This window comes from Perca flavescens, chromosome 18, assembly GCF_004354835.1.
Source record: "Perca flavescens isolate YP-PL-M2 chromosome 18, PFLA_1.0, whole genome shotgun sequence".
Classification (NCBI taxonomy): Eukaryota; Metazoa; Chordata; class Actinopteri; order Perciformes; family Percidae; genus Perca; species Perca flavescens.
Genome location: NC_041348.1, coordinates 24,429,671 through 24,453,342, shown reverse-complemented (window position 1 = coordinate 24,453,342; position 23,672 = coordinate 24,429,671). Strand labels below are relative to the sequence as shown.

The window sequence follows — 23,672 nt, the reverse complement described above, 5'->3', positions numbered from 1 at the left end:
AAGCTAAATATGTAGTACTTGAAAGGATCAAGTCACCTTACCTATTTATTGTGGCTGCCGCTGCTGTGGAATAACAGAGGATAAATATTACAAGGCTTTCCTATATATTTTTTTAATAACATAGTTATACATCCTAACATTACATACTTACTTGTGGTTATTAACTCTTGTAAAGGACTTTTGGCAGGCGAGGCATTTTTTCCATCCCTGGAAAAGATAAAATACTGATTAGGTTTAAAAGGCCAGTGTCCTTGTGGAAAATGAAGCCGGACTGGTATTCTAGCGTCTCACTTTGAGAACAGGAGAACATTGTTTGCAGGGGCAAAACTGACTCTTCTTGAATTCCTCTTTTCCACTGGTTTGGCACATTCCACCTAAGTGAAAATAAAGTACAAATTCAAACCATGAACAAATGAATTACCACTGAATTGTATCCTTAGGGTGAGAATTTATACTTAATATAAAATATAGTACGGTTGGAGCTTACATTTAAATTACATTAAAAATCCCCAATTTTACATAGTAAATGTTTAAGCAATCCAGTTACCACGTTTTCCTGTTGCACTGGGTCAGAGAATTTCATTGATGATCTCTGTGGAGCTTTCAAAATCTAAAAATGAAAAATCGCAGACATTATGGTTCAGGTCAATGATTTGTTCACTTTTTTTCCCCCCCCTTCCTTTTAAAGTATACTTTGTCCATAAAATTATTTTTAGCACAGACCGAAGAAATGCGCCGCTTGGTGAATCCACTGCCTTCACTGTAACAGAGAGGATGAAACACAGTGTTCAGCTCCGGTGTATGTGCATGTAGGATGTTTATTATTATAAACAATGTAAATATAGTCAACCATCAAAATTAATGTTAATGTCAGGTCTATGGATGGCCTTTAGGTAATATGTAGTCTGCTTTGAGGTTCAGGCACTGCTTTCTCACAACATAATTGTCACTCACTCATTCTTGGCAGGATCCAGAGGCTCCATTTTCAACTGTGAACAAAGGAAAACAGAGCTTAGTACAGCAACTCACAGATTCTGCCATATATGATTCAATTCAAGCCTTTTCAGTGACGCAACATTTGCCTGACCTTTCTTCATATTTAGCTTGAGCATTGAGCAATTAACAACCAAAGATATGATTTTTTTTGGTGGAATAACTGGTAGATCAGGTGTGGTGTGCAAGGTTGACTAGACCAGGGATCTTCAACAGGGGGTCCTGCGACCCCTAGAAGTTCCTCAGAGTCATTGCAGGGGTGGGGGGGCGCAAAATAATTGTTTAATACTTTTTTGAACACCCCCCCAAAAAATGTATTAACATGAATCCAACATGTTATTAGCGAAGATAAATTGGCCAATTCCTCAAAAACAATCTCAACAACATTGAGAATATGGTTACTGGCCTGTAAAGTAGCCACTAGTTAAGCTTATGGATTCACTGCTTGACATTAAAACATGATGATATATATGTATTGCAGGGCACCATCAAAGGGTATGTGTATAAACTTAAGGCCAACCTACACGTTATTGTAGGCCCAGTTTATTATGCAACTCAATTTTATACAATATATATTTATTAGGGTGTCACTGCTCGTCTTTCAGGTTAGAGGTCCTTGGCCTAAATAACATTGAAGACCCCTGACTTACATTATTCTTCAGAAGCCATGATAAGCTTCTTTGTTTGTTTATTTATTTATTTAAGAAGGGACAACATTGCACATTAATTAACATGAGCATTTATGGTACCCCCTCAAAAACGAGAGGATACATCTCAAGGGGTTTATCCTAATAAACAAATTTGAACTATTTGTATCCAATATGTCTCATTTTTATCCGCAATCACTGGCAGGTTGATGACATTAAAAGAAAACACACAAGAGCACGTAAACACATAAGCACAGATACATTATGCAGAACACACATAGCTAGCACAATAAAAGCATATACACATTAAGCACAATCGAAGCTTACAAAGTTTTAACTTCATAAACATTCGCCGCAGGGTATTCCATATTTGCACAATAAGTGATAGGATCGACACACAACTGAAATTATCAGCTAATAATTGCGATGTTGGCTGTATATGGATATCCCCTTTAACAGCTAACGTAAACTAACGTTAGAAGTTTGATATGTTAATGCTTCTTGCACCGCTTATTGTATTTGGAAAATCGCACCAAACTCCATTAAAAAAAATCGGTCAGTTTAAGCGAAATAGCAAATAGACCTTATCGCTAGCTAGCTGGATATGCATTTCCTTTTTGTCAACAAAACAACTCTCCTCCAAAATATTTAATTACTTCCTATTTCAATTAATTACAGAAAACAAACTGACCTCGCTAGCAAGGATGAAAACATTTATTTTAGTGTAGTTAACGTTAACGTTAATATTACTTATTTCACCATAGTTAACGCTAACGTCTGTCTGCCATTGACAATACGAACATGAAAATAACTGAACACCAAAGAAGAATACGGCGCATACCTTGTAGTTGTAATGAGCTTAGTTAGCTACTCGTGTTTTAAGACGGATACGGTTGTTTTCTTTTTAATTTACGTTAACTTAAAATACTTTTCATGTCGCTTATTTTTAGCTCGGTCGATGTGCGAACATGCAAGCTCCAACTAACGTCAACGAGCCTCGGTCAGATGTAATGCTAACGTCTTTAGTTTTGAATTTAGCCGCCTCCACGCATGCGCATTCCACTATTCTACTTTCTCGATTCCGCGGCTTCAGTTAGCTAGCAAGTGCAGTAAAGCCGGAGACGGTTTAGAGGATTTTTGGTAAAGTTAACTCAACATATCCACACACAAAAAAGAATAAATACGATAGCTCGACTTTATCAAGAAATACAAACCACCTGACGACCAGTGAAACGTAGTTTTTTTCATACAGGAAATAGCGTATTTAAACCGGAATTGATCATAGAGGGCGGGACGTTTTTAAATTAAGGCTCGGTTTTGACTGTTGACAAATCTCGTCGCATTCAACTTATCCATAAAGGTAGGTAGTTGATGTTGTGTTATTGAACCATTTCACACGTATTTGTATGTTTCAGGTATGTTGAACGTTTAACTAGCACCTAAGATCAGCTGATTAGACGCTTGATATGTTACTTTATTTGGAAAGAAGCACCAAACTCCATTCAAAATCCGTCCATTTTTATGTTCCGCGTAATATCACATATATAGGGTTCGGTAATCCATGATTAAACTCTTGAATCTTTAGAATACCCATAAACAGAACATATTTGAAATTGTAGTTAAACAGCTGCTGGTTCAGTAAAGATTTCCAGGAATGACTAAACTATAGTAAATCAGATGATTTCTTCATACAGGTTCCTTTGGGGATTGTTTGACTTTCTGGCATTGTATTAACAGCACAACAGATTGTCAGCAAATTGAGCAATGTCTTCAAAAATCCCAAGAGGTGAGCATATTAGCTGTATTTTTGGCGCATTATTGGTGATTTATATTAATGTGTATTTTAATTGTATATAGTCAAACAAACCTGATGTCTGATTAACAATATTCTGTTTTCCAGGTATGCAGTTACCTGCAGGAACGAAAAAAAGCGGTCATAAACCTGAATCCAGAGACACAGCAACTGTATCTGCATCAGCAAATGCTGCCCAAAAATCAGATGGCATTCTTAAACCTCAAAATGAAAACGTGCCAAAGTAAGACATTTCTAATCAACACTATACTCTGTTTGCTTTACAGTTAACGTTATTGAATAGCATTTTTCACTTTTGTCTTCCAGACATGTTTTTGCTTCAAAGGTTCACAAAGGGTAAGACATATTTTATTGCATATCCTGAACATATTGTGGGCTTTAGCCTTTTCTTTTTTTTCACAACTTTATGTTGCACCTGTCTGTAGGATCTCCAACAGGTATGGGCAACAGGCAGAGCTCAAGGAGCAAAATCAGCATCTGATGGCTACCAATGAGGAGCTGCAGAAAAATCTCACAGAGACACAGGTGCAGGGATGGATTTTGATAAAAATGTGTGGGATTGTAACAAAGTATTTTTGTTTATACTCCTCCTGGCAGATGTTCACTTGTCTTTGTTGTCCACTGCAATTTTACATAATTTCTTTCCTTGTTATATTGCAGCAAAGAGTAGCTGAGTTGGAGCTGCAGTACAGGGACCTTCAAAAAGAGAATACAGAGGTACAGAAAAACCTGAAGGACTGTCACATACTCCTTGTTTCAGCCAATATAGACCCAGGTGAATATGTAACCCCATTTTCATTTTCATTGTTTTTTTTTTTTTTTTTTCTCTTGGCTTAAGTTCAGTTGTTGCTTGATGGAAAACATTGTTTTTAGTTTTAGGAAAAATGGTTGGAGAAGCTTCACGAAACAATGAAGATCAAAGAAAAGAAGTTATGGTGCGTACATTTTATTTCAGTTTACTTATTTACTGTTATAAGCACAGTCATCTTTTATTTATCATATGCTTTATCAAACACACAAATAACTACAAACATGCACTTGTTATATGCCACATAACCACACAATTAAAGACAAGTGACAAATGTTACTTGTTTTAAAATTTAAATATAGACTATACTTGAATCCTACACAAAGGGTTACAGTCTTTTGGCTATCATAGGCAGTGCCAACTATTAAACACATATTTTATTGTCTCCATTTCAGAGTGTCTCCACAGACCTGCTGAATCAATTAAAAGCGTTTGGAGACACTGCATCACAGCAACGGGCTCGGCTAGAGGTGAGTCACACTCCTTTGTATATTGGCTAATGTAACTTTGCTATTTCTTTTAGTAAATTTAAGGGATGTTGGAGTGTGTTTTTTAAATGTTCCTCATTTTACACACTTATAGGAAATCCAAGCAACAATGACAGAACTCGCTAAAGCACGGCAACATATGAAGCAGGAAAGGGAGAACTTTTCCCTGGAGGCTGCCGAAATGGAACAAGCTCTCAAGGAAGCAGAAGCTCTCTTGTTGTAGAAGTAATAATAATTTCCCAACTTAAAATGAGTTTTAAAAAAAATAAATAGTGTATGATACATAATGTATGTTTTAAGGTTTGTGTAACTAAATAAAGGATTCTTATTTCCTCACGTTCCATCTTTTCATATTTTGAAGCGTTAAAATGTGCTTTTAAACACTGCAAGTTCTAATGGGTGGAACAGGTGCTAGTCTATCCACAACTATAGATATTTTGTATATATGTGGAAGATCAGAGGGCCCTGAACAAGTACTTAATCATTCAAAAGCATTCAGTTTAAAAAATCTGTCATAATTACAATTAACTTTTGCATTACAAAAGGTCTCAAAGTCATTAATTAAACCGCATGACACACCCTTTTATGATCCTTACTGAATGAAATTGTTCAAACCAAATTCTGATCTAAGAACCTAAACAAGGAGTAATATGTAGTATTGAAGCAATTTCCCTATACACACTATCATGTCAGGAAAGATACATTTTACAAAGTCATAAAACAGTTAATTTTTAGTACTTGCTTGTAGTCTCAAGTTACTTCAAGCTGACCTTTTTCATCGCTCTTTGGTCTCCATTTGGCTTTCAGGGATTTTTATTTCTTTTCTGGCGGATCGGTGTAGGGGTTCTCAAAGCTGCTCAGGCTGGTTTTAATAGTCTTGGTGCTGTTTGAGTTTTTCTGCCCACTCGCACTGCTGCTTATTTCTCCTGTGTGGCTGGTGTTATAGTAGTAGATGAACAGGAAGAAACCTGCCGGGCAAAGACAGATGGTCACTCATAGGGACAGTTTGAGCCTAGGAAATATAATGCATTTTTAGTTAATTGCTGGTTTAAACTCATTGCTCATGTAGTTGGGTTTTATTTTCACAGTTATCCATCCTTTTACTCTCATTGAATATGCCTTAATTTGCTTCTCAGGTTTAAATGCAGTTAGTGGTGGAATAATACTGCTGTAGCCATCACATGTTTTTTGCCATCAAAAGTATTGTGCTTTTGTGCCCCCATTAGTTACCCTGCATTCATTTTTACACATCAAGGAGATACAGAGCAACATTAACATTCACTTGGAGTTGTGTCTCTGGCTACCTTGTGAATTAAGTCCAATGTTCACATTCTTTCCCCTAAAGCTGCTAAGCGCTACATTATTTTTTACAAGCTAGTCTCTTTTTTTTATCCGTCTGCCGTTTGGTGCTGAGCAGGTAGCAAACTGAATTAACGAGAGCATTTTGTTAAAACATCTGCCAGCTGCAGCCAGAAATGATGCTATTGAGAGCTTTAAGAGTCAACCAAAACAGTAAAGTTGCAAACCATAAATTATGGCAGATTCAGGTGAAAAATAACTGTTTGTCACTATGAGTGATCCCTTTCGCATACAAATGCACATTTACACTCAGTGTCCAATTTATTAGGTAAACCTGTACAATCTAATGCAATTAAATGCAAAAGCTCTGCCATAAATTCTACCCTGACGAAGATTATGATCAGTTTTTCTTGACATTGTCGGGAATGTGTAAATTATGTGTTGAAGTTGTAGTTTGCGATTGTGTTGTAATTGACAAAATCATATTGAGGTGTTTCTATTTTTTGTGCCCCCCCCCCATTCCTATACATGAGGGGAGGGGGGGGGGAGCAGAATATTAGAAACACCTCAGTATAATGCAGTCCAGTACAATACCACCACTAACTATGACCTCAATGCAAAAAAATATAATGCAATAACACCTCCAGTGTCAAAAAAGCCTGAACATTATAAGCATCATAAAAGTAAACTTAACTGCAGAAAACAGTTGTATTGGATTGTACAGGTGTACCTCAAAGTGGCCACTGAGTGTAAATACATACATATATTTGACATACACTGAATAAGATAATCTGTATGAAGATATTAATTATCCAGTGAGTAAAAATGTACTTACATGAGCAGTGAGTTAAAAAAATGGGATTAAGTTATTTAAAAAGATACAGATTAATACATTTCAAAATTATTATCACAATTGTGGAAACCTTGGAAAGAATTGAGGACTGTGAAAATGTAGTAGGAAGGGATCCGGAGGGCACCGTAGGCGAAGAAGGCAAAACCCCAAGTGATACCCAGCATGCAACAGAGTCCCAGGATGGTTACAATCTTTTTGCCATGTGTGCTCGTTTGTCCGGTTCTTGTTCTCTTGAGAAAGAACAGCCAGGACAGTATGATGATGAAGGTAGTGAAGGTGAAGATGAAGACCACCACATAGTAGCCTATGTTAACAACGTAGTGCACCAAATTGTCTGTTATCCAGCACCTTTTGAACAGAAAGACATGTCAGTAAAGGACAGGAAATGTGTCTATTGTATGATTATATATATTAAATATGTTATACACAGACTCACATGGCCACGGTTTGTTGACTGTCACTAGTGTGAATGACTTGTTCACCATATTTTCCTAAAATGAGCAGTACAATCCCGACTACACTTGGTAGTACTGTGAATGGAAAAAAGAAAATTGACCAACCACACACAGACTTTCAAATGTCATGTCCGCATTCAGATCAAACAGCAGGAAATAATGACGTGTACTGTACTCACACCAACTGACAATGGAGACTTTGAGTATGTAGCGATGGATTACAATCTGGCCCCCGGTGTATATCTGCAAGCAGAGGTGGAAGGCCTGCACAGCAAACCAAGTGAAAGTGGCCAACATGAAGTAGTGCATGAGAGCCGCCATGATCTTACAACCCACAGAGCTATTCAGATTTGCCACAACGTTATTGATTAGGAAAGTGAAGTTAAGCAGGAACATGGCTGAAACCAGGTGGATGAGAATCCTTGTGGCATTGCTGGCCTTGGTCCTCCTGTTAGGAGAGATGAACAGAGAAGTCATGCTATGTTATATTTTTTCTTTTGGGTGCCCATACCTTAATGATTGTAAATAGACAAAGTATCATATTTTGAACAAAGAATCAGGCATTTAGTTGAATGACATAATATGGATTTGATAATTAGTACATTGTTTAACTCATATATTGCAAAATTCACTGGTAACAGCTTTTCAAACATGGTAATGTTCTGCTTTTTTCTGCTTTATATAATTGTAAATTCAAGGCCTTTGAGGTACTTTACTTGATTATTTACATTTCATGACACTTTACTCAACTACACAATACCTTACTCCGGTATTGTACTTGTACTCCACTTCTACTATTTTATTTATGCAGCACTTTAACTTGTGATTGATTTACAGTGAAGCTAAAGTAAAGACACTAATTACTTCCTCCACCTCTTTAGTCTTTGCAATTTATAATTGTCTCATTATTTGATACAGTGGTATGATATTAATGGAAAAGGAGCGAGCTGATGTTAGTCTTGTGATCTAATTATGATCACAGAAGTCTATTGATAATGCACTTGTAACACCTTGCAACAGATTTCACGTCAAATTCATCCTTTGATGCAGTGTTATATGCATAAGGCGTATAAAATGCAAACTCCTAAACTCGGGTCCTATAAGTAATATTTACATATTATATGATTGTATGTATATTTGTATACATAAGCTTATCATCACTTCATTGGCGTAGCAGTGGCCTTAAATCATCCCCGTAATCATAGGCAGTATGGAAAAAGACAGATGGGATTTTTTATTTTGATAAGGCATTCACTGGGTACGTAACAGTTATTTCCATAGCACTCTTCCAATGAAGCAACTATTCAACAGTCTCATTTCCCTACTGTGAATGTTTAAAATAACCTACCACAGTGTTCTGCTGTTCTGGAAAGTAAGGATTATTTACATAAACTTTCTCTACATTAACCACAGCGAAACAAAACAAGTATTGACCAGAGATGTTTTTTCGTTTACTTGTATAGTATAAACTTTGCAATAGAGATACAAAGTTAATATTAAAGTGCTCATATTATGCTCATTTCCAGATTCATAATTGTATTTAGAGGTTATATCAGAATAGGTTTACATGGTTTGATTTTCAAAAAACACCAGTGTGCAGTGTGTACTGCACATTGCTGCAGCTCCTCTTTTCACCCTGTGTGTTGAGCTCTCTGTTTTAGCTACAGAGTGAGGAATCTCACTTCTATCCCATCTGTGTTGGGAGTTGCACATGCACAGTACCTAGCTAAGAACTGTTAGCTGATCAGAAGCAGAGTATGAGGGCGTGCCACGCTAGCAGCTAGGCGAGCATTATAACGTGTGTTACAAAGTGACACGTTTGTTTCTGAAGTAAAGGCTGGACTACAATAGAGCTGTTTGGAGTAGTTTGTGAACAGTGTTTTCTGTTGGAGATGGTAAGTCCCTTTGGGGTGGACTTTGGGCTTTTTCACTTTGTAAACCTATTACACGCACAAAAAAGATATATAACACAATAAAGGAAAAGGAAACAGCATAATATGAGCACTTTAAGACTTAAGCATCTGTGTGTCAACGATTCAGAAAAACATGGTGGTAACAGGGAACTGATTTTTACCGCCTTGATCTCTTTTTATTTGTTAACTCTGTTTTTACTAATTGTGATTACAACCAAACTTTCTTTGCAAATCACCTGATTACTCCTATCTCTCCATGACAATATTTTAACAGGTCTTTAGTTAAAAACGGTGGATATTATTTAGTTAAGTCCAGTTTTTTTAAAACTATATTTAAATTGGACTCATTTTTGGCCAACCAACAATTACTTAATATATAAATGATTTAGAAATTCTACCACAGAATATTATTCCAACATGTGAAGATTCTGAAAGAGCATGTAGACCTTTACTATGAAATAAAGGTAACACTTTATTCTACGTGGGCGTAATTTCCTGATAATTTCCTGGAAGTTTCTTGTGTGGAAAAAAAAACTATTTAATCTGAAACTAATTATGCAGACATGTTATAATTACCTCAGCAGGAAGTGCATGAAAAGGACTATGCAGAGGAAGAACATGGACAAGCCACAGCCAACTTGGGTGATGATGGTGAGGTTGTTCAGGTCAGAAGTAGATATGGTTTCATTAAGAGGACTCTGCAAAAAGCAAAAATTGAATACTTTATCACAGGGATTGGCATTGGTAATCAGGATGGTTTATGATGAATTTCATTACGGAGGGGGGAAATAAAAAATTAAGTAGCAATCAAGATGGGTTATACAGAGGAATGTCTACATATTTGTATTCCACTGTTAGTTTGTCATGATACTATTACAAAAGACGTAAAACTCGCCATTAGGACAGCAAAAAATGTCAAATGCGAACACTCGCATAAAATGTTCTGTCCATCATGTCTTGTCAGACATCCGTCATCAGTCCAGTTTGGTTGACTCCCTAGAAGACAGAAACAGAACATGCAAGTCGTGCAGAGCTGAAATTGGAGTGCATTTGAGTGAGAAACAACAACACGCTCCAGTCAGTCAGGTTTAATCTCATTTCCCCCAATGTCAGCCAGAATTTTGCTGGTTAGAGGTTTTGTACTCCTGATGAGAGTAATACATTTCTTCTTCTTCATTTTTAAAGATTATTTTTGGTCTTTTTTGGCCTTTATTTGATATGACAGTAAAGAGGGTAGAGAATGTGGTTGGCCACAGCAGTAAGGACTGACTAGACCTTTGCTGTAAATTTACTGCTAAAGTCTAGCAGTATCTTACTGTTTTAATGTTATACAGGATCATACTGTAAATGGCAATGCATTCTTGGAGAAAATGATAATATTACAGCGCCATCGGTGAATGTTACAGATTACAGGTATTTACTGTTAACACCAGTGCACAATTTGTACAATTAAACAGAGTAAAATATATACAAAACATGTATAGAACATGCACGCACGCACACACCCATGCACCCCAGAAAGCAGATTAGGCTTTGTCCACCAGCGAAGCTTGATAAAAATGTTTGCAGCCTTGTGCAGTGCCCCTTCAATATGGATTTAGGTGTCCTAATAGTGATGCCTATTGCGGTTTATCTTGCAAGTTCAGCCATCATTCATTTAATTATTTACACCTGCCTGTGAAAAAGGTATATTCTAGGCTTCAGAGGAACAACCTTTTTACACTAACATTAATTTGCATGTAAGACAATGACAAATAAAACATTAGAGAGAAAGTTACAAAGCTTTGAGGGATTTCTTATATCAACATGCAAATTGGCAAGTGGGGGGAAAAATACCTTCACCATTCCATGAATGACAAGATGGAATTCCTGTCTGTAAACAAAACAACGTATGCATTAAAACAAATCTGCTGTTGGATAATAAAATTTGGATAATAACATTTTGGATAATAAAATTATATTTCTTTTTTTACTTACGTATGTCATGTTCCAAAAATGTATCTGCATTTTGTCTGTGAGATTGGTGATAGTGGTTCCCATTTCAACAGCTAAAACCTCATTACCTAAAACAGTGCTGTTCTTCATATCCTGAAAAAAAATCGAACAAATACAAAATAGTAACATGATCCAATATGTAAGCATCTACTGTATCATTGAAGGTCAATTTGAGATATTTTTCTTACCGAAGCCAGATTGAGGAATCGGATAACACCTGCAAATGGTATGGTAACATTCGAACGAGCTTTAACGAACGCTTCTTTTGACACTGTGACAGATCTTGAAAATGTAGCCAGAGTCTCTTCGTTTTCAATAATCTGCAGGGAAGAGCACAACAGGTTTCTATGTACAAAATCATGTACAGTACAGTTTTAAAGAATTATGAAACTATTCACGTTTACAGGGTCTAACTATAATCCAGGAAATTACTTGGTATTTTTTTTATTTAGGAAACTACTTTTTTAAATAATGAAACAAAACTTTCTGACCTACTTTTAAAGATTTCCATCTTTACAAACAGATTAAGTAAGTTGGAAAGTATTGAGGGAAGCACTAACACATTGTTGGTTTTGATCTTTCATGTGGTATCTATCTTCCCATCAGCCTCAGCGGTTTTTCGTTTTTTGTGTTTAATGCTAATTAGCAAAAGTTAGCATGCTAACACGCTACACTACAAAATGATGGTGAACATGGTATACATTTTACCTATTAAACATTAGCATTTTAGCACAGAGCTGCTAGCATGGCGGCAGCCTCAGTCTTGTTACATGTGAACAGATTTAACAGCATGACACAACATTAATTAGTAAGAATATTGTTTGACGGAGACAGGAGTAATAGGCCTACCCCCTGCCTCTTTCTGCAGTCTTTCTGTTAAGGCTAGATTGGTTTTGATCATTTCACCTCACTCTTGGACAGATAGCAAATCGGAGAAAATGGCTGGATAGCATATCCCTAAAGACCAATACTTAATCACTCTCAAGTTAGCAAGTGGCTGAGACAATCATCACATCCAAGTCTATACACAGCACAAATAAAAGTTCACCCACACTCATGCTGTCATTTGGAGACCTGTAAGCAATGAAGACATCCTGTACGTCCGCGGGCTTTGTTTCTCTCACTACGACACCCGTAACTCCTTCTGCCACAGTCACTGCAGCTGAAGACCCCGTCATGGATGTGACCAGGTCGGACACTTTGTCCATGATTTTACTGTTGACAGAATATTCAATAGGCTACATTTACAATATAAGAGTATATACACATTGTTTTATGGTCAAAATATTAATACATTATGAAAAGCATGTTTAAATGCCTAATACATGTGTTAATTCTTAAACGTTCAAAGGAAAAGTTCAAACTATTACGGAGTTGTCAGAGCTTGAGCAGGGAGGTAATTAGCTTAGCTTAGCTTAAAGACTGGAAAAATGGGGAAAAAGGCTTCTTGCATAGCCTGGGTAAACCCTGACGAACTTCCGGCAAATTTGAGATTTGCTCTGCAAGTCAGTCTGGCGAAGAGCCCATTCAAACCCATTTCCAATGTTCACAAAATTGAGGCACCAATCACAACCGCTGAGGCGGGCTTTACACCAATCACAACCGCTGAGGCGGGCTTTATGCGACGAGGATAGCGCAGCGACGGCGAGCAGCTTTTTGTTAACATTCAACATGACGGCTACCGAAGCCGTGCTTCACGTGCTCAGCGAATTGCAGGTCAGTGTGACATATGCCGATTTCATGCCGGTCAACGCTACAATTAACTGACACCATAAGTTATACGAGTTACAATTCTCAAAGACACACGCACACAGCACAGTCTCTTTTTCCTTTCTCTAAACTTTTCCACCGTGTGTGGCGCGTACCCGCTCGCGGTGTGAAGCGCGTGTCCGCGCTATTCTCCCACATGTCGGGAACATCGTGAATGAACCTGCAACATCAGCTGTTTGGGAATTCTTCAGCGCGTGTGCAGAAGATAACAAGTTTGCAATATGCAACACCTGCAAGGAGACAGTAGGGTTTGGAGGGACGACACCAAAAACCAAAATCACATTTTTTTTTTAGTGGATGTGAAAAGCGTCACCCGGATCGTTGCTCTGATTGGTTGAAGGACTATCCAATGTGCCCAGAGGCATTTGAGTGGCGTCCGTTGGTGACGCCCCTCTGGAAATGAATTGTCAATGAAGCTTTCCCAGACCCACTCTCAGTTACAGCTGAGAAGGGTCTGGTGTCAACCAGGCTACTTCTTCCACTGTCCAAAGTAAAAAAAAAAAAAGGTTAATTCACTAATTAACACATTGTATCTTGTATGATTATGACTTCCCAGGATACTGTGATGTCTCCATGCAAATTGCCATTTTTACATTTCTATTTGTGTATCAAACAAACAAGATACAACATGTTGGTTAGTGAGCGTCTGAGGTGTTGGAAGGCAGATTTTTAACCATTGGAAAGAACCAGGCTATTCCCCCATGCTTCCAATCTTCCAGTCTCTGTGTGAACAAGCTCTACAGTGGTATTAATCTTCTCCTCTCACTCTCTGCAAGAAAATGAATAAAAAGCATGTTTCCCCAAATTTCCAACTGAATTTCCTTTAATGAATTCATGGAGCATGTCTTACGTAGCTTGGGCAGCGTCAAGTTTGTCTCCTTTCTTAATGTCAGTTGTTACATTCAACTGAATATTCTCATCGGGCTGTTTCACGGGATTGTTACAGTTGACACAGTTGTTGTTTGTTGCTGTTACTCTGATGATGTACCTGTCGTTGACCGGGGGAACTGAAAGGAAAGGAGTTTTATCTGAAGCATTAGCTAGCATCTGTAAGGTAAAATATGGTAAGGTATGTAACACTTTGTGCCACTTAAAGCCATCGTCCATAGGCATTATATGCATTACATTGCGCAAAAAAAGACAGAAATTATAGTCTGGAGAGCCTACAGAAGAAACATTTCAACTTTCATTCTTTATTTATCTGAAGGGAACTCACCTTTGTTGTTGCAGGTGTTTTTATCAAACCCAGAGTTTTGGCATACAGTCGCTGTATCCAAACATCTAATCTGGCAAGAATCTATTAATGGAAAACATTGTCAGAATCTAGTTCCTATCCACAGTAAAGAAGAAATAAAAGGCCAAGAGGAACAAAGCTATACTAAAGTAAACATCTAGAAAGATTTAACAATGTTATTGAAATTACTCATTTGGGTTTATTGAATTGATGAAGTAAAAGTAGCTGACTATATGAGGGATGGTAAAAAAAGACAAAATGTGACTACGTTTAATTGTTTAACACATACATAATGACCAAAAGAGACGTGATGTCATCATTGCCAATTAGTTTTCAATTTCTTATGTTAAGTGCAGATGTAATTATATTTTTATTAGCTCTGTTTTTAAATCACAAAATGAGAAGTGAATTGTATAAGAAGTCGGTTTACCCCTGAGAGTGCAATTGAAGACATACGATGGATCTGGATTATGAGAGAAATGTATATTGACAAAAACAAATCGACAACTTGTATCTTTAAAGTAGAACTGTTTTACACACACACACACACACACAGCTGTATTGCCCTGGTGCACTGGATAATAAATACAGTAAAGGTGAATAGAATGTATTTTGGGATGCGCTCAACATTGAAAATTGAAAAGAAAAGTGTAATATTACCTTTGAGGTTTGAAAAACTTGCATTGCACCTCCCTTTCAGGACATACAGATACAGATTCTTATTGATATGCCATTTTGAGATGAGCACAAGATAAGAACAATTTTGTTCCATTATTTGAGGCCACTCCACCGCCTGGGTTTCTGTAAATTAAAAACAGAAACACAGTTAGATTTTTTTATTTGTTTTAAATACTGATGTAAATGTTTAAAACAATCCAGTATTCTGTGACAAGTATACTATATTTCTATACTCTTGTTATATAAATATACTCACGGTTAAACTTAAGTTGTCGAGTTGCATTTTTCTGCAGAAACACTATGCAACCTGCTGCTGAGAGGTAAAGAATGTAGTATTTTTATGTCACATGGTAATTTCATAATATTCTTCTAATAATTTCTTGCATACTTTCACACAATATTTTACAGCAGTAACCCAAAAGCAGAATTATTCACAAATAAAATGTAATATCTACAAAAAATACAATCTGAATCTCCATACTTAGTTTAATGGATGCACAAGGAATTTAACCTCGTCATAAAGTTTAGACTGAGGGCTCATGGGGGGGGTTGGAGCCCTTCCCAGTATGCACTGAGAGAGAAACAGATACACTGAGTACAGGTTACCAGTGTAGTGCACAGCTAAAGGCTGGGGCATGCTCGAAACAACTTAGTTTGTACAAACTGTCATCAAAGCACGTCTGAAGTCTAATTTATTTACAGCCGCACTCATAATGCCTGTCCTTATTGAGGGATGAGACAAGATAATTGTTCGCTAATACTTAAAGTACTGCCCAAAAAATTACAGTGTAAATATTTTGTAAATACAGGGTACCAATTAAATACTTACCAGCTACCTATACTTGTACAGGTAAAGAAGCACAGGGAAGAAAGGGGAAACTCATTTGCATTTAGGAGGGACCTATAGCAATAAGTTAACCTTTAAGGCAAGACACAGTTTTTTTTTTTTTTTATTAATGCACTTGTCAATTTTGAGATTGTTTTGGCAATTTTGCATCCATAACATGTCTTCTTTCAGACTAGTGGAAAGAAAATAATAAAAATACACATTTAGGTGTTTATTTTACTACACTGTGTCTATTTGTGTCTGTAAATTTCTCCTAAATTCACCAAGCTAGTATTAGATAATGCCTCATTATAAATCTTGTAATACAAAGAAGTATTGTCTTGATGTAAGTAATCAACTGGGGAGGTTTCATGGTGAAAGGTCTTAGTTAAATATTGATTTAATAGTATCACCTGTAGTGTCTTGCAAAATGTATCTCTACAATACACATCTTTAAAGGCTTTGCAGTTTTCTATTTATACTCTGGAGGAGTTTGTCAAATATAATTCATAGCGTAATTCATACAACATTTTATACCTAAATGTGTTTTATGGAGTGACAAAAAGATATATCCAAAACTCCCTCTATAAAACTCTCTTTTTGACTCTAATAAGTCAACAAAATTAAACCGGAATTTAGACCTGGCTTTAATCAAAGGGATGTCAAAAATATATTACTGTCCCACAGTACTTTATAATTCTAAAAACATAAATACTATTATATATCTGTAAAGGTGCACCCTTCCTCCCGGACTTAGCATGATGTTTTGTTCCCAAGCAAAAATCAACAACTACTGTAATTAAAACGTTCATTATAGTTTGGACTCACACAGATTCGAATGTTTTTTTGCAGTGATGAAGCCATTGAAGTTATCAGCAACAACAAAATTGGTCTTATTGGTCGTCAGACATTTGTTCAGGTCATTGGAGGTCTTCATGGCTAAATGACCTTAATCAAATCAGATCATAAGTTAAACAAAAGGAATGTCAGTACCCTTATTTTAATGCTCAAAAATGTCATTTCTTAAAAGAACAATATATCACATGCCATGTGATATGTGCAGGCTACTAGACTAGTATTTGGAGATTGTGTCTACTTACAAACTGGATAAATCCACAGAAGGCCCACAAACGAAACCCAAGTAATCCAGCCCATGTTCTTTTTATGACATTAAGTCTCATTCAGGATGTGTCACCCATTCACTGCTACAGTAGATGAATAACAAGTATTATTCCAAAGTACTTTTCTATTGCAGATTATCAGCCAAAAGTATTTTAATTCTTACCTTTCTCTGATAGAACGTACAAGCAGTGAACAGCAGCACTAAACAAAATGAACTGAACCTTTTGGCCAGATGAAGATGTTTTCTAACTGACTTTGCATAGCTTGCCGCTGGATGAATTTTGTTTTGCAAATTCACAGTTCCTGAAAATGACCTTGTGCCTATGCAAAATAACCAAAAGAACATTGTGCTTAGATGAATATCTATGGATGATGTATGTAACCAAATTCAAGGAATGAATGGGGGTTGTTGTGTAGTACTGCTTGTGTGAACAACAATATTTTCTGCTTAGTACCAGTACCAAATAACCTTTGACAAAAACCTCCTCAAGAATACCTAATCATTTTTCTTTCAATGATCACAAGGAAGTTTGACCTTACATTCCACATGAATTCATGGGTTTCTAATATATCCAACAGAGCTGGAGCTTGCAAATGTGTTGGGGTATTTACAGTATAGCATCAATCTGCAAGAGATACAAGCAATAACGTTTTTTTTAGATGGGAATTCCTGTCTAATGTAGAATATTTTTGTTGTTGTTGCATGGCTTATGTGGTACACGCTTTTCTGCAGCCGTCTACATTATGCCTTTCATTTAACAAAAAAAAACCCAGCTGATATATGATCATTTAAATAACTTCTAACTTTCATAGGAAAAAACAACAACACACAAAACAAACAATATTTCTATATAATGGCAGGAAATTAAAGAAACCATCCAGCTTAGTCCCGATCATGCTTCATTACTTTTAAGGAAAAGTTCAACATTTTGCATAACGCTTAGAGGAGTAGTTAGTCTGTAGTAAGTTAGAGGAGAAGCCACAATACCACTCTCATCCTGGACTTTGCACCTGCCCAATGCAAATTCTGCACTCAATCCATTCAGCCTCTTTTATCTCATGTTAAACAGCAATTTTGTATATATTTGTTTCTGTATTTATTGTTTATTTCATATTAATATTCAATATGTTTGTTTGTTTGTTATGTATATGCACCAACCACCAAGGCAAATTCCTTGTAAGTGTTACTTACTTGGCAATAAACACTACAGCTACTAATTAAGCCACTTAAATTACTTTTGCCTCCATTGCATTAGAATGGAGACAGATATCTAATAGACAGACATTTAGGCTAATAAACTAGAACTTAACTACATGATATGGACCTTTTTTCACAGCAGACATTTGACACTTGTCATATAAAATCACAGCTGAAATTGATAACCTTAACTATGGCTCAATTCCATGAAGTGTCCCAGTAAGCTATTTCAGTGAGTCAGCACAATGGACCTTTTTCCACAACAGACATTTTAATATTTCAGTGAGTCAGCATGCACAATACCAGGGCCTGTCCTAAGTGGAATGCAGCCATCAGTAAAGGTTTTGAATACACCTGTGCTTTTCCTACTATGACAAGTCAAAATGTCTGCTGTGAAAAATGTCTATCCTTTTTGTAATTTGGCTGAACTGACCCTTTAATGGAGAAACGACGTACATTCCTTGTTCGTCCAGAAGAGGGCAGCGTCGTGGTTTTGCTGCATCTGTTCTGACACAAAGTAAATGAAGAAGTACATGGCGGAAGAAGGCACAACAGTCCACAACAGTCACCCTGAGATAGTGGAAATATTGATGTACAGTGAGTAAACAGCACGACAATAGAAGATACATTTAGGGAAGTTATTTACTGGCAAGATTAGCGTGTATCTCTGACTTGACCATTTGTGCCTGCATTCATGTTTTAAACCCAGGAACTTCCTTCGTGTGTAGGCTAATTGGAGAACAAGGTAATAATCTAGGACAACTTGTTTAAAGTGGCCGATAGTTTATTAAATTCAAATATGACATTGTTTTCACAACGTGAGGTCTACACTAAAACTCAGCCAAGATAGCTGTAACCGTCTCTCTCGGTCAACACCAGACTCCCATTTAAAATCTTACAGTTTAATGTGTTACAGGTTAATTCCACACCCAGTGCAACACAATGCATTTATCGCTAGGCATGTGGTGAATTGTTGAGTTTTGCTGGTCAGTTCGGCATAACTTTACTGAACATGTAATTAAATGTTAGCTTTTAAAATCTGCTTGCAGTGGGCACTGCCGTCAGAATGTTTAACTGCAGACGCTTGTTAGTTTCCTTGTCAGAATGCCAGGGACACAGTGGAGCCTAACGGTTTGAAGCATGTCTTATTTGTCATGTGTGTGCGGTGACAGATAGGAAAAGCGAACTTTAATTGGCCGATGTTTTAAAGGGAGGCTGGTCTGGCTGGATGCTGAAGAAAGTGGAAAAATACTTCACAACTGTCTGGCTGTCGATGGATTATGTTTATAAGTTTCAAACGAGATGCTACTAATGATGCAGAGATGAAAATGAACATAACATCCATTAAATAATTTTAAGTCTGCTTACCCTGTAGAGTCAGATGATATATATGACTGAATATTAGTGTCATACAGTACACCCAAAGGTGCCCAACCCACATCGGCTTGCAAGACATTACTCACATTACCTACAGAGGCGAGAGAGAACTTAAGGAAATACATTTTTGAGTCATATACAGACCTATAATATACATTTCGTTTTCAATTGTGGCCTTTTCTGGATGTATGCTGTTTCACATAATCACATTAGGCAGCTCAATTGTCCACTGCCTTTTATTATTATTATTTTTTTTATATCTAGGATATGTCTGCAGGTTGTGTGAGGTGGATGCTGAGCCATACAGTGAGAGCTGTGTGTGGTGGCAGCAGCTGTGTCTACTGGACACCAGCATCAAGATTCCCCATATGCAGTGAACGATCCAACATCATTGCTTCCTCCTGGAGATGGTCTCCATTCTCCACTGGCGTAGACAACACAGAACAGACTGCCGCTCCAAAGAAAAAAAAGCCAGATCCCAGAGGTCATGCCACAATCAGCGCAGTCGGCCGTAAGATCCCGCAGCGTGAGATACAGGTGATAAGCGAGACAGGCGAGAACTTGGGCACCATGCACCGCGCAGATGTGATCAGAGTCATGGACGAGCAGGGTCTCAAATTGGTGCTGCTCAGTGAACGCAAAGATCCTCCTGTCTACCGGCTGATGAGCGGCAAACAGATCCATGAAGAGCAACTGAAACTGCGGGAGAAGCAGAAAGCAAAAGCAGGTATGTGCTGTCCTGGCAGGGACCCCATTAGACCTTTAGTTTTACACACTGGTTCCCAGCCTGGGGGTCAGGATCAGGGTCACAAGATGGTTTACAAGTTGGGAAGAAAGAAATATATTTCTCATATCTTTGCTTTTTACTTGTTAAATACCAGGAGGTTTCACTTCTTCGGGGCTCTAAAAGATATTCAAATTCAACAATCTGAGACGGTTAAAAAATCACTTTTTGCTTGAAATGCTCACAGCTCATAGAAGTAAACTTTAGGGTCGCAGGTTGCAGGTTTTTCATTTCAAAGGGCCACAAGCCCAAAAGGTTGGGAACCACTGTTTTATTAGATATACGTCACAACCTTGAACAAATAGTCTTTTGTCTCTTTTGTGTCACTTGAAACACCTAATTTTTTTAAAGTTGTTAATAAATGTATAGTACACAGATTGGGAGCTGTTTATAATACCTAGATTCAATTCAACATTCAGTCACAAACAGAGCAATGTGTGAATGGAACTTATTCCCAAATAATATTAAAGAACAAAACATAAAAATAAAAAATAAAATCTTAAAGAATATTACCCACTAATTCTTTGTAGTGAGTCAGTTACATGGGCTTTTTTGATATCGCTTATTCTTTAAAAATAGATTCATTCAGAGTAGTGTAATGTCTTTTTTCTTTCTTTGTTTTTGTAATGTTGTAAATATATGAGTGGTATTTTGTGAAATGTTGTGTAATGTGAAGTAGTGTCTAATGTGTGTGTATTGTGTTTAATGTGATGTAAATTGTATTGTCACAAAAAAAGAACGCAGGACCGCAGTAAGACTAGCTTCTAGCTTATGCTAACGCTAATGGGGATCCAAATAAAACAAACATAACAAACAAGCAATTTGCAGACCATACTCTTTGTCTAACAAACCAGATCTGAATCTGTAAATTTATTTTAGGAAATATACATTTAATAAAATCTTGATAACCGAGGCTACACTCTGTTCTGTTGAGCATACAGATTCTTCTATTCTTCTAGCTATTGGAGGTATTGATTAAATCATTTTCAGTTGGGATCTAATCTAGTCAAAATTGTTGTTTAAACAAGGATCTAACTCTGAAGTAAGTCATTACCTTGCAACCTGATAATCTCAGTGACATCAGTATTATGAAATTAAATGTAACACAATGTAACACATGTGTTCTCTCCACAGCCCCCGTGCAGGTGAAGGAGCTCACCTTTTCATCCGGCATCGCAGCTCATGATCTCTCAACCAAGATGAAACAAGTGGAGAGTTGGCTGGAGAAGAAGAACCATGTTAGAATTACTTTGCGATCAGGGCGCGGCGGACCTGCAGTCAACCTGGTGAGAATAACCCCTTTTTTTGTTTTTATTAAATAATGACTGTAGACAGATAACAGAAAAGGAGGGGGGGGGTCAGCAGGGTACATGGTCAGCACCTTCACCCCAAGGATACCGGTGCACCTACAGTAGAACACTCACTAGTTGGGCGCCTGGGTAGCTCACCTGGTAGATTGCACACCCATAAATAGAGGTTTGCTCTTCGACGCAGCGGCCGCAGGTTCGACTCCACCCTGCAGTCCTTTACTGCATGTCATTCCCCCTCTCTCTCCCCTCTCAATTTCTAAAAAGAACACTCAAGTCCTTCCTCCACAGCGCTGTGGAGGAGGGTCTGGCTAGTCCACACAGCATTCCGGGATGGGAGAAAAACGTGCTCTGGTTTACTGGCATTTCTTTAAACCAATCACTATCGTCTTGGGCGGTGCTATGCGCTACGGGAACTTGTTCTGGTGGTACGTGTGTACGTTCAAAGGTTGTTTTAGTCGTGCAAACAGAAAACTCAGATTGGACAGATAGTCTAGCTAGGCTAGCTGTCTGGATTTACCCTGCAGAGATCTGAGGAGCAGTTAACCATAGTTTAAAATGCCGACACGAAAAAAGCGGAACGTGACAGACATCCAGCCGAAATGAGGGACATCTGGCGGAATTTCAGGCGGCACCTGAACAATCCCGGAAATGAAACACTGTCGATATAGACTAAACACTCACAAATTAGTATAAACAGCAAATTCAATTGTTAGTAAACTCAGTATTTGTGTTAATTGCAACAAAATACGTCTGGTTATGCAGCAGACGCGGATACAAGAATTTATCACATTCATAAACAATGTTGACCAAATAAAATCCATATGACCTTCTTTGAACAAATAATCATTTTGTATGTCTGTTAGTAGAACTATTCACATGACAGAAAACATGATACTTTTGTTGTCTACTCCGTCCACTGCAACTCAAAACGGTGTATGAGCATTAGACTTGTGCATTCCCAATTGAAACATCTGCATGCGTGATATCACAGATTTAATGTATGTCTGCCAGAAATTTACAAATAAAATTGCTGCACGGGAATGTGTCCACATTAAATAGTTTGTCCATCAGAGACTATTGGGAAGTTGGTATTCACTATTCTATAACCAAATTTAAAAAACCTGTGTTAGAAAACAAATATTAGACTCGACATGCTTATCAGACTTTTTTTCAACACTTTCAAATATCAAATCAGAATTTGCCTCCAGTGTTGTGCAGGCTCTAATATGGAATAGTTGTATATTCATGCTGTGTAACATGTTATGACACATGTGGATGTTACGTTTAGTGGGTGAGGTTTTTAACCGTTAATGTAATCCTCCCATTCCCTTGATGCCATTTTCCCTAACAGCACTGTTGACTTTTACCTTAATGGCAAAGAGGATGAGGGGCAATTGTACAAATATCTTTTTTTTTTTTTTTTTTAAGATTATTTTTTGGACATTTCCGCCTTTAATGGATAGGATAGCTAGATATGAAAGGGGAGAGAGAGGGGGAAGACATCCAGGAAATTGTCACGGGTCGGACTCGAACCCTGGACCTTCTGCGTCAAGGAATAAACTGAGCTAACCCGGCTACACAAATATATTTTCATGGTCACATATTAGGCATGTATCCCCCCCCAAAAATGTCCTAAAACAATTTTTTTTTTAATTTTCTACAGGACACAACTCTGGAGCAGATAGTGCAACAAATGGAGGTGATGGTGGGATTTGTTTCTAAGCCAAAAGCCATACGTGACGGTCAAGCAGCCATGTGCATCCTCCGACCACCTTCAGCAAAGGAACTGTCACAAAAAGGGAAGAACATGGCCGCAGCTACGCAGTCTGACGACTCAAGTTCGAACGCCACCGAGAGCAAAACATCCATCCCTCCTGTTAGCAACTCGGACACAACAGAAGGATCTATACAGCAGTGATCCCATGGAATATAAAACATTCTCATAAAAAACGAATTGAAGTCTGTTGCTAAAATCTCACATTTTGGTGTCAACTTGTAGTGTATTTAATAAAGCTTGGTGTATAATAATGATGCATCCAGCAAAATGGACTTACCATTAGTCCTCTGAAAGTTTTAACGGTGGCAGAGATACACTAGTCCCAAAACGTT

The 23,672-nt window shown here is 37.5% G+C and overlaps 4 protein-coding genes across 12 annotated transcripts in view; 2 read left to right on the top strand and 2 right to left on the bottom strand.

The window, feature by feature from the left end:
• Nucleotides 1-2,876, bottom strand: part of knl1 (kinetochore scaffold 1) — a 20,669-nt gene extending 17,793 nt beyond the window's left edge. The window contains exons 1-7 of the mRNA XM_028604413.1: nt 2,855-2,876; nt 955-989; nt 724-760; nt 548-610; nt 292-374; nt 152-207; nt 42-63 (exon numbers count right to left, since the gene is read on the bottom strand). Of these exons, the coding sequence (XP_028460214.1) occupies nt 42-63; nt 152-207; nt 292-374; nt 548-610; nt 724-760; nt 955-983 (290 nt within the window). The 5' untranslated portion in view covers nt 984-989; nt 2,855-2,876. The remainder of the gene's footprint in view (nt 1-41; nt 64-151; nt 208-291; nt 375-547; nt 611-723; nt 761-954; nt 990-2,854) is intronic.
• knstrn (kinetochore localized astrin (SPAG5) binding protein) lies at nt 2,719-5,085 on the top strand. 2 transcript variants are annotated; one of them, XM_028604425.1, is made up of 9 exons: nt 2,719-3,000; nt 3,378-3,426; nt 3,541-3,676; nt 3,760-3,789; nt 3,879-3,978; nt 4,114-4,228; nt 4,327-4,388; nt 4,657-4,731; nt 4,844-5,085. In XM_028604425.1, exons 2-9 carry the CDS (start codon nt 3,405-3,407, stop codon nt 4,970-4,972), a joined length of 669 nt encoding a protein of 222 aa, XP_028460226.1. In that variant the 5' UTR covers nt 2,719-3,000; nt 3,378-3,404; the 3' UTR covers nt 4,973-5,085. The 2 variants fall into 2 exon arrangements, with proteins under 2 accessions (XP_028460226.1, XP_028460225.1); XM_028604424.1 differs by having other exon boundaries at nt 2,722-3,000; nt 3,335-3,426.
• LOC114572694 (adhesion G-protein coupled receptor G2) lies at nt 4,390-13,298 on the bottom strand. Of its 3 annotated transcripts, none has more exons than XM_028604414.1 (11): nt 13,130-13,298; nt 12,317-12,479; nt 11,453-11,584; nt 11,247-11,357; nt 11,106-11,142; nt 10,165-10,265; nt 9,846-9,967; nt 7,536-7,804; nt 7,338-7,431; nt 6,972-7,249; nt 4,390-5,717 (listed from the first exon to the last, which is right to left on the bottom strand). In XM_028604414.1, the coding sequence occupies exons 2-11, from the start codon at nt 12,470-12,472 to the stop codon at nt 5,563-5,565; spliced, it is 1,455 nt and encodes a 484-aa protein (XP_028460215.1). In that variant the 5' UTR covers nt 12,473-12,479; nt 13,130-13,298; the 3' UTR covers nt 4,390-5,562. The 3 variants fall into 3 exon arrangements, with proteins under 3 accessions (XP_028460215.1, XP_028460217.1, XP_028460216.1); XM_028604416.1 differs by lacking the exon at nt 13,130-13,298 and adding an exon at nt 13,075-13,101; XM_028604415.1 differs by lacking the exon at nt 13,130-13,298 and adding an exon at nt 12,635-12,736.
• On the top strand, nt 12,903-23,672 carry mtif3 (mitochondrial translational initiation factor 3). 6 transcript variants are annotated; one of them, XM_028604417.1, is made up of 5 exons: nt 18,530-18,689; nt 18,802-18,837; nt 19,747-20,196; nt 21,388-21,539; nt 23,227-23,672. In XM_028604417.1, the coding sequence occupies exons 1-5, from the start codon at nt 18,614-18,616 to the stop codon at nt 23,479-23,481; spliced, it is 969 nt and encodes a 322-aa protein (XP_028460218.1). In that variant the 5' UTR covers nt 18,530-18,613; the 3' UTR covers nt 23,482-23,672. The 6 variants fall into 6 exon arrangements, with proteins under 6 accessions (XP_028460220.1, XP_028460218.1, XP_028460219.1 ...); XM_028604423.1 differs by having other exon boundaries at nt 18,638-18,689; nt 19,734-20,196; XM_028604419.1 differs by lacking the exons at nt 18,530-18,689; nt 18,802-18,837 and adding an exon at nt 12,903-12,980 and having other exon boundaries at nt 19,734-20,196.